General features: G+C 60.5%; 1 protein-coding gene across 1 annotated transcript in view; it reads right to left on the bottom strand.

Moving 5' to 3' along the window:
* Positions 1-1,205: 1,205 nt before the first annotated feature.
* Positions 1,206-10,149, bottom strand: part of CACNG4 (calcium voltage-gated channel auxiliary subunit gamma 4) — a 49,432-nt gene continuing 40,488 nt past the window's right edge. The window contains exons 2-4 of the mRNA XM_068978475.1: positions 9,964-10,047; positions 5,869-6,009; positions 1,206-1,726 (exon numbers count right to left, since the gene is read on the bottom strand). Of these exons, the coding sequence (XP_068834576.1) occupies positions 1,206-1,726; positions 5,869-6,009; positions 9,964-10,047 (746 nt within the window). The remainder of the gene's footprint in view (positions 1,727-5,868; positions 6,010-9,963; positions 10,048-10,149) is intronic.

Here is a 10,149-nt window from a genome sequence, read left to right as displayed (position 1 = left end):
AAAAGAGGGTTGGCTCCAGAAAGCGATCCTCCGAGACCGACAGGCTCCCAGGTTCTCTGCTCGCTTCTAGGGGAGGAACTGCTGGCAAAACACCAGCCGCGGACCCGCCAGCCTCCCTTCCCGGGGCCGGGACGTCCACTCGGTGCTGCTTTCCCCACTTCCTCACCGGCGCTTCCGGGTGGTGGCAGCGGGAGCGAGTCGTGGGGTGGGGCAGGGGCTGCTGCTGCTTTTCAAGAGGGGACGAGTGTCCTGGCTTTTCTGATGAGTGGCCACCTGGGAAATGGGGCTTTTCCTCTCTGTTCACCCCCGGGTCTCCCTTTCTTGCACAAAGTCCAGGCTCCTGTTGCCAACCCCTGGGAGGAGGGTCTGTCCCTCCCGGCATGACCCCTAGGAGGGACAGGGCTGCTCCTCAGGCCAGCGGGCAGGGGTGGGAAGGGACACAGTAAGAGGCCGCTCAGCCTCCTTTCCTCTGACCGTAGAATCTTCCAGGCTCTGAAGTACAGTCAGCGTATTCTACCCTTTCTGTGAGCAGAAACTTCCAGAAGTGAAGAGGAAAGCCTTTAACTTACGCCCAGCCCCCCACCATCAGATACCTCCACAGGCCTCGGAGACCCCAGGCCAAAGGCAGCACAAAGGCCAAAGCACCAGGTGGTCACAGGCTCTGTCCTTAGGATCGTGGCCATCTCAACAACTGGCGGCTGCCAGAGACAGACAGACAGACAGACAGAGAGGCAGGGACGAGCTTCAGCTTCCTCGCCTCTGGCTCACAGACACGGGAACCTCACGTCCAAAAGCAGCTGGCCAGCGACCAAAGGCTCCAGGGGGCCAGAACGCTGGGCAGGGAGGGGGGCCCGGAACGCTGCTCTTCAGGCAGGATTTGGTCCCAAGAGGAGATAATGGCTCGGTTTTGTTTCCCAGGTGGGTTCGGCCATGCTGCCTCCGGAGTGCTCTGGGGCCTCCTGGGAGCTTTTGGGACCCCCGGCATCAAAAGCCACATTTGGGGATAAAGTCAGCCATTTCGCTTCCAGTTCCTGTTTCCCCCGGGGCTTTGCTCTAAGCCAGCCCTCCAAGCATCTGGGGACCCGGGAGGGTGAGGTTTGGCTTTAGTCTGTCCTCGGTCCGTTCTAGGGGGGGGCGGTCAGAGGCCCCGGGAGGTCCAGGCAGCCGATCTGGGGAGAGGCTGGCGCAGACAGGCCAGGCAGGGCTCACACGGGCGTGGTCCTCCGGCTCAGCATGCTGAGGTCCTGCTGGAAGAAGCCGTGCACCTGCAGGAAGCCAGCATCCTGGTCCGGGTTGTAGCTGGCGGCCGTGGTCACCTTGAGGGGCTCCCTGGACAGCGTGTACATGGACAGCTCGCCCATGGGGATGGCCCCGGTGATCTTCAGCCCCACCGGTGACGCGTCCCTGGAAGGCGAGGCCTCCGTGGACCTGGAGCTGGACCGCGAGCGCCGGCGCCGGTACCGGTAGCTCGGCATCCTGGCGTAGGGCGACGAGGAGGGGGCCTTGAGGAACTCACGTCTGGTCTTAAACCGCAGCTCCTTGTTCTTCTCAATGTAAATGTTTACCGCCAGGACGCCCACGGTCTCGGCCACAATGAACGACAGGGCTCCGAAGTAAAAAGACCAGCCATAGTTGTAATGGTTTTTCTTGTCTTCGTCGCGCTTGTCACTGGGGTCGCCCGTGTTGCTGGAAATGTAGACGATGATGCCGATGATATTACTGAGGCCTGAAAGCGGATCCGGAGAGGGGGTGGGAGCGAGAGGTTAGACCCTCAGCGGGGGCGGGGTGAGGAGAGGAGGGCGGGGCAAGTGGGCGGAGCAGGGATTGGTGGACGGGGCATGGGCTGGTGGGTGGGGCAGGGAGATGGGCGGAGCAGGGGCTGGTGGGCGGAGCAGGGAGAGGTGGGCGGAGCAGAGGCTGATGGGCGGAGCAAGGTGCAGGTGGCCACTCCCCTGTGTGGTATGTCTTTGTTCTGGTTGCTAATTTTTAAGTGCTGCTGCTGCTGCTAAGTCCCTTCAGTCGTGTCCGACTCTGTGCGACCCCATAGACGGCAGCCCACCAGGCTCCCCGGTCCCTAGGATTCTCCAGGCAAGAATACTGGAGTGGGTGGCCATTTCCTTCTCTAATGCATGAAAGTGAAAAGTGAAAGTGAAGTCGCTCAGTCGTGTCCAACTCTTCGCGACCCCATGGACTGCACCCCACCAGGCTCCTCCGTCCATGGGAGTTTCCAGGCAAGAGTACTGGAGTGGGGTGCCATCGCCTTCTCCGTAAAAGTAGTTAATTTTGAATGAGTAATAAAGTACAGAGTTTTGGTGAATAATAAAATAAAACACAGGCTCTGAGCTACCCAGTTCCTCCCCTGAAGGCAGCGATTGTCTTGTTTCTTCCGTCCTTTCTATATCCATAGTCAGTCCTTCTTCCCTCTCTGTCTCTCTCTTCCATTTTTTTCTTTGCAGAATACTCTTTGGCTCCTTGCCTTTTCACTTAACAGTTCCCCCAGGAGGCGGGGCCCTGACAGGACAGTCCTCTTCTTACTCTCCCAGCCTTTGGACCTTACTTGTCCTGAGGATCATTGTCCACCTGGAATTATTCATGGGCCTGTCTCACCTCACTGCTGGCCCCTGCACGTGACTCTGTGCCCACAGTCAGAGCCCAGGATCGGACGAGAATCCCCTTCTTGCCTGCCGTGGCCCTTGTTCTTTGTGGCTGCCTGTCCTCTCCACTCTGGCAGGACCTGTGTTTTCAGCTGACTGTCTCGGGACTCCGTCTCTGCGGGCCCTCTGGTGACTCGCAGCATCTGGAGATGCCTTTGAAGTGGTTCCTCCTGGGGGCACAGGCCGAGGGCACCTCGCTTTTGAGGCCGACAGCCCTGGGCTCAGCCATGACTTTGGCAGTGTGTGACTTCAGGAAAGCCACCTGGCCACCACCTGCCTCCTCAGGAGCTGGGATGATAGGCTGGCCTACAGAACACCTGGCACTCGTGTTAGTGGAAGTCTTTCCTTCGTTCCTCGGCGAAGGAAAGGGGACAGTGTTCAAACGTCACAGCAGGGACTTCTTTAGGGGTCCAACCTTGAGAAACCTGACTGCTTCAAGCAGGAGACAGAATGTTCATGCCCTCCTGCCTCCTCCCTGTTCTGGGCCATGGTGAGGAGAAGGAGGGGCCGACTTCTGAGGAGACCTAAACACAGGCTCTGCTTCCCAACATGGGTGTACACCCATACACACACACACACACACACACACACACCACACGTGCTACACACACACACACACACACACCCTCAGACACACATACATACACATGCTCCTCACACACACATATTCCTCCTCAGACACACACATATGCTCCACACACACACACACACACACACACACATTCCTCTTCAGATACACACACATGCTTCACACACACACATCCCTGCTCAGATACACACACACGCACATGCTTCTCACACACACATTCCCTTTCAGAAATAAACACACATATACACGCTCCACATACACATTCCCCCTCAGACACACACACACACACACATCCCCCCTCACACACACACACACATCCCCCATCACACACACACACACACCCTCACACACACACACACACACCCTCACACACACACACACACCCTCACACACACACACACACCCTCACACACACACACACCCTCACACACACACACACACACATCCCGCCTCACACACACACACACACACATCCCGCCTCACACACACACAAACTCTCACACACACACACATCCCCCCTCATGCACACACACACACACACCCTCACACACACACACACACACCCTCACACACACACACCCCCTCACACACACACACACACACACATCCCGCCTCACACACACACACACACACACATCCCACCTCACACACACACACACCCTCACACACACACACACACCCTCACACACACACACACACACACCCTCACACACACACATCCCCCTCACACACACACACACACACACACATCCCACCTCACACACACACACACATCCTGCCTCACACACACACAAACTCTCACACACACACACACATCCCCCCTCATGCACACACACACACACACCCTCACACACACACACATCCCCCCTCACACACACACACATCCCCCTCACACACACACACACATTCCCCCTCACACACACACACCCTCACACACACATACATCCCCCCTCACACACACACACACACACACACACCCTCACACACACACACACACACATCCCGCCTCACACACACACAAACTCTCACACACACACATCCCCCCTCATGCACACACACACACACACACACACACATCCCCCCTCACACATATACACATCCCCCTCACACACACACACACACATTCCCCCTCACACACACACACACACACACCCTCACACACACACACACATCCCCCCTCACACACACACACACACACACACACACACACACACACACACAGACTCAGATACACACACGTGCAGTTACTGCCCTGGAAGGAGACAGAGCCTCAAGTGGGGGAGCAGGAAGAGCATAAGATGGCAGCCGGGAGCCGTGGCCAAGGGCTTCTGAGCCCGACCCTGAACTGCGCTGGCCCCAGCTCTGTAAGAGAAGCGAAAGGCACCTTCTGTCTCCAAGAGAAGCCATGAGAGGCAGTGGGGGTGAGGATGACCACTGGGCCCTGTGTGGGCCAGTCACCTGGCGAGGCCCCGTGGGCGCAGGGAAGGAGGCATGGCTGCCGGAGCCTGGCGTTCTCACTGCCTCTCTCTGGGCACCTCAGCCGACTCAGGGTTCAGCGGCCAGGTGCAGGGAGCGGACAGGCCTGGGCCGAGTTGGGCCTCGCGCTCACTGTTCCCCTGTGCCGCTCCTCCTCATCAGGCTGGTAGAAGACAAAAGGTTCTTTGCAAGGAAAACACCACTGTTAGGACAGTGCCAGGAGCTGCGATGACAATTTAGGGAAGTTTCTGCACTTCCTTACATTTCTGGCATCGATCTGCTGGAACTAGGCCAAGAAATAAGGTGTCCTGTTCCAACAAGCAGCCCTGGGACCTTGGCTGGACCGTTCTCCTCACTCCTGGGGGCCTCCTGGGGGCCTCCTGGAGACCGGAGGAGGTCATGGCTGAGCTGAGCCCCTCAGACGCGGCCTCGCTGCCCACACGAGCACCTCAGGCCCGCTGGGCTCTCCACTGGATGGGGTCTTCTCCAAGTCTGCAGCGTTGGGGCGTGCAGTGTGCTGTCTGCAGCTGGGCTCAGACGAGCAAGTGTGAAGCCATTTTGGAGCCACCGGGAAGGGAGTGGTGTCTCTTGGCCAGGAGACGCGGGCAGTAAGGATGGGCGGGGGAGGCTTCATCCCTGACCCTAACCCCTCGCCTCCTCACTCACCCGGCCCAGGCAGGCTGACTTCTCCGCTGCTGCACCCTCCCTGGCCGTGTGCCCTTCACCTGTCTTTACGTGGACAGCTCCTTCAGGGCTTGGCTTCTGAGAATCCTTCTGAGTCCCTCCCTGATCCCCGCCTCAGCCAGGCTCCTCCGAGACAGGCTTGTAAGGCACCGCTTTGTGGCATTTTCATACCTGGATTAGCTATTATTATTTCTAATTGAGGTGGAGTTCATAGAACATAAAACTAATCCTTTAAAGTGCACACTTCAATGCCATCTAGTACGACCACCACCTGTATCTAGGTCCTGATCATTTTATCACCCCAGAAGGAGGCCTGATACCCACTGGGCTTCTGCTCCCCATCCCCTGCCCGCCCCCCTGGACTGCTGAGGTGAGTCACCCGCAGGGATCCTACCGTCCGCCTGCCTGCTCCCCCCACCCCCGGGGGAGCGCTGTGTGCAGCAGGGACCCGAGCGGACAGCTCACCTGCGGCCACGAAGAGGATGCCGGCGCTGAGCACGATGTTGTTCTTGCGGCTGTAGAACCTGCCGGCGCCGATGCAGAGCCCGCCGAGCAGGAGCAGGATGGTGCTCAGGATGGGGAAGACGCTGGAGGCACGCACGATGCCTGGCCGGCAGAGACAGAGCAGAGAGGCCGTGAGACCGACCCTCCTTACGGGCCCACCTGGGGGGCACGGGGGAGCCCCCTGACCTTGAAGGTTCCCCTCTTTCCCCGTAGACCCGAGGTAGGGAGGGAGTGGCTGATGGGGGGGCAGGCTGGACCAGCAAGTGATGCCCCTGGCCTACGGTCACTCCCCCATGTGCCGAGTGGCCTGGAGTCACCTCTGCCCGGGTCTCTCTTAGCCTTTCCCTGGGTGTGGGTCACACTTCTGCCAGCCAGACGGGAGGAGAGCCCCTCAGTGCCCCCAGGGAGGCCGCTGGGAAGCTGTGGGAGGACCCCTCACAGATTCCTCCTTTGTGGTAGTTTATTATGGCAGCTTTAGGAGAAGAATACGCTGCCTTGTCAAGGTTGTGTGAGAATCTGTGGAATAAGATACACAGAGCACTTGGCCCTATGTCGGCTCCCGGAGGGCCTGGCTGGGAGGAAGGGTAGGGGCGGGGGGAAACGGAGCCCTGAGCTTGCCTCCCAGCCCGGTGCAAAGGCCTGCCCATGGGACTGGAGTGCTGGAAGGACTCCCTCGCGAGCCAGCTGAGGGGGTTTGGCGCTTTCAGCCTCTGAAGGCAGCGCTTGTCTCCCTGTTTGTAAGCCCACCAGTGTATGCCCTGTGCACAGAGAGGGGTTTGTGTGGGGCATCAAATGAGGCTCTTCTTCCCGCACCGCCCCCACCCCCAGCCTTCTTGCAGCCGCCGCCCTGGGGGAGGTTTCCTGTGGGCCTCTGAAACGCTCCTCTGATGTGCGCTGGCCAGCACGGTGGCCGGGGCCCTCTCAAGGCCTTAGTCCTGCGGTGGGTCCGAGGGGCTGGAGGCGGGAAAGTCTGGAGCCTCTAACGTCGCCTAGGTCAGCCAGACCCAGAGCCGCTGTGCACCCCGCCTGCCTGTCGTGTGAGGGCCATCCCTCACCACATGGGCTCATCTGGAGCGCTGGGCATGCGGGCGCCAACCGAGGGGCAGGCCGGGTCTTGCACAGAGCAGGGCTGATGCCAGCCCACTCCTGGCCACATCCAGCCCTGGCAAGGATCTGTGTCTGCCCAGAGGCACACGGTGGGCTCTGGCAGCCCCGACACCAGCGCTTTGAGGTTAGCACAGAAACCCTCCACCGAGCCTAAAACGCGGAGCCTGGGAAAGGGGGGGCCAGGCCCAAGGCAAGGGGGACAGGGACTCCAGAGGCCAGTTGGGCTGGCGGGAGAGAAATGGCAGGGAATCAGGGAACACAGGTCAGCTGGCCGCAGTGCCCAGGACCTTGGCCTGTCCTGGAATATTACCTACTTCCTCTGCCTAGTTCTTCCTTAGACTGCTTCCTAAGCTTACAGTTATCTGCTCTCTGGAGCTCAACTTCAGGGCCAGTTCTCGTTGTTTCTGCAGCCTTTGAGGGGAACACCAGTCCCTTGATGGAGATCAGCTCTGCCCTCCCCACTCCACCAAAACTCGAGGTCACAGTCCTGGAGGCAGCACCCTTCTCTTCCTTGGGCTCCTCAATGAACCCACTGGTCTCCCCACAGCACACGGTAGAGGAAGCATTTCCTTCTCAGGCTGTTAGCTTCCATCGCTGATGTGCCCTCATTTCATTTGGGAAACCATTGCTGGGTGCTCCCAGCCTCACACCTGGCCCTGGGCACCCTGAGGGGCTTGTGGGCAGTGAGCCTGGCCCCGGGCACCCCAGGGGGCTTGCGGGCAGTGAGCCTGGCCCCGGGCACCCCAGGGGGCTTGCGGGCAGTGAGCCTGGTGCTGGGCACCCTGAGGGGCTTGCGGGCAGTGAGCCTGGCCCCGGGAACCCCAGAGGGCTTGCGGGCAGTGAGACTGGCCCTGGGCACCCCGAGGGGCTTGTGGGCAGTGAGCCTGGTGCCGGGCACCCTGGGGGGCTTGTGGGCAGTGAGCCTGGTGCCAGGCATCCCAGGGGGCTTGCAGGCAGTGTGAGCCTAGCCCTGGGCACCCCGGGGGATTGCGGGCAGTGTGATCCTGAGGCCGGGGAGTGAGTGGGCAGTGAGTGGGCGGCACAGGCTCAGTTTGCTGCTCCTGGTCCTCAGCCACCTTTCTCCCTTCTGCCTTGGGCCTTGGGCGGCTGACACCAGGGACCGGATCACTGGGGCCCCTTCACTCTGGCTTTGGAGACATTACTGCCCTGGCTTCCTCCTGAGGACGAGGACGGGGCTGAGGAGGCTGTGTCCCTTTGTCAAGCCACAGCTCCTTCCTGGCGGCCCGGGCCTCACAGCTCCTCTGGTCCAGGAGCCTGTACCTGCCTCTGTTGCCCGCGCAGGCCAAGGGCCAGGAGTCCTTCTGCTGCCCCCGCCTGTGTGCTCACCGCCCCTCCCCCATCCCTGCACATCTCTGTAATCAGCCCTTCACCAAACGCCCTGCCTTCCTCCTGTCTGAGCATCTCCTCTGCTCTGGCAGGGACCCCAGGAAGCCACGCGTCTGACCTCTGGGCTGACGTGTCTTGGGGCCCATCCAGAGATGCTAGCCCTCTGGGGACGAGGGTGGGGGCAGGGCGGGAGGTAAAGAAGAAGAGCCAGGGCCAGTTAACCTCAAGTTCAAGCGGGAAGTGGGAGGGAGTGGATGCTTCTCTGGTGTCCCCTTCCCCACAGTCCCAAGGCCCAGCAGTGGAGCAGATCTGCCCCCAGAGCCTTGGGAACCATCTGCATGCCCTGGTGGGCTCTGAGTCAGGGCTGAGCACCAGTGACCACCCTAGATGGCTGTGCAGCCCGCAGGCCGCGCAGCTCATGGTGTTACTCACGCCACGGTCCACGCCAATGCCATCCCCTAGTCGTGCAGTGTGCAACCTGCACAACCCTCTGTGGCAGCCCCGAGGAAGGCATGTGCTCGGGTCAGCACTGACCCCCAGGAAGCAGAAAGAGAAGCCAGGCCGGAAGAAGAGCAGAAGGGGAGGGGGAGGGATAGGAGGCAGACCCGGCGACATTGTTTCCGGTTCTGGCTCTGGGCTCCATGGGAACCACGTGCTGTTCTCTTTCACGAGATGACTCAGAACCAGTCCTTTCTCTTAGGAAAAACAGTCCACAAGCAGGTGCAGAGTGAACTGTGTTCCCTCTGTGGACGCTGGTGTCGATTCTCCATAAATGGAGCCAGCCCCGCTCCCGGGGCAGCAGCCGGGAGCAGCTCCGCGTGTGTCTGGGCTGATGTGGAAGGGGGCCATGCTGTTTCTCCGTTTCCAGGCTCCTCCCCTGGCCGAGGCTCCACCCTTCCTCCCAGGGAGGTAGCCACAGCCCGGGGAGGAGATCTGGATTTGGGGTGTGGGGCTGGGTTTGTCCTCTGACTTCTGGTTCCAGTTTGGGGGCCAGCCCCGCCTCAGGACCTGGGCAGGGGGCTCAGGGGCAGAGCTGGGGGCTCCGCCAGTGGGTGCTGGAGAGACTTGAGGCCCATGGACCCAAGGCTGGTCCCACAGGCCGCCTGGCACCCGCCGGCTGTCTCAGTGTGCGATTTAACCTGACTTGTCAAGAGTAGATTGCTGGGTAAGGGTGGGGAGAAGCAGGCAGGTCCAGTGCTGGCTGGGCGGTATCCTTGGGGTGTCTCAGCTCCCCGGGGATGCTGGGCCTGGGCAAGCCAACGTCTCTAACGTCCTTGTCTCAGAACCAGCTGTTGTGATCAGCTCCTCTGAAGACAGCAGCTTGTAGCAGCCCCGGGCAGCGGGACGCCCCACCCTCCTCCCCTCTTGCCAGCCCCGACCTGGTGTGTCCTCCCAGCCAGTAACCGCACGGGGGTGACCAGCATGTCATAACAGGCCTAACCACACCCCATCCTCTGAAGTCAGTATCCTGAGTTGGAGGGGAGCGTCGGGAGCACCAGAGACCGGCCCCTCTGCACTCACGGGGCCCGTCCTTCCTCCAGCGCCTGCCTGCCGCCCGTCCCCCGTCCCACACCCAGGGGGAGGCAGGGTCCTGGCACTCACGGAGGAGGTACTCCGAGCTGTCATGGTCGTAATCGTTGTCCTCTGGGAAGTGGTTGATCCGAAAGCAGTGTCCTTTGTAGATCCCTGGAGGAGCAGAGGAAAAGAGCTGTGTGAGTGTCCCAAGGGCCCCCACCTCTGCTCACCCAGACTTGCATGCTGTGTGTACCCGGCTCTGGGCAGGCCCTG

Source organism: Capricornis sumatraensis, chromosome 8, assembly GCF_032405125.1.
Source record: "Capricornis sumatraensis isolate serow.1 chromosome 8, serow.2, whole genome shotgun sequence".
Lineage (NCBI taxonomy): Eukaryota > Metazoa > Chordata > Mammalia > Artiodactyla > Bovidae > Capricornis > Capricornis sumatraensis.
This window is presented reverse-complemented; position numbering and strand designations above follow the sequence as displayed.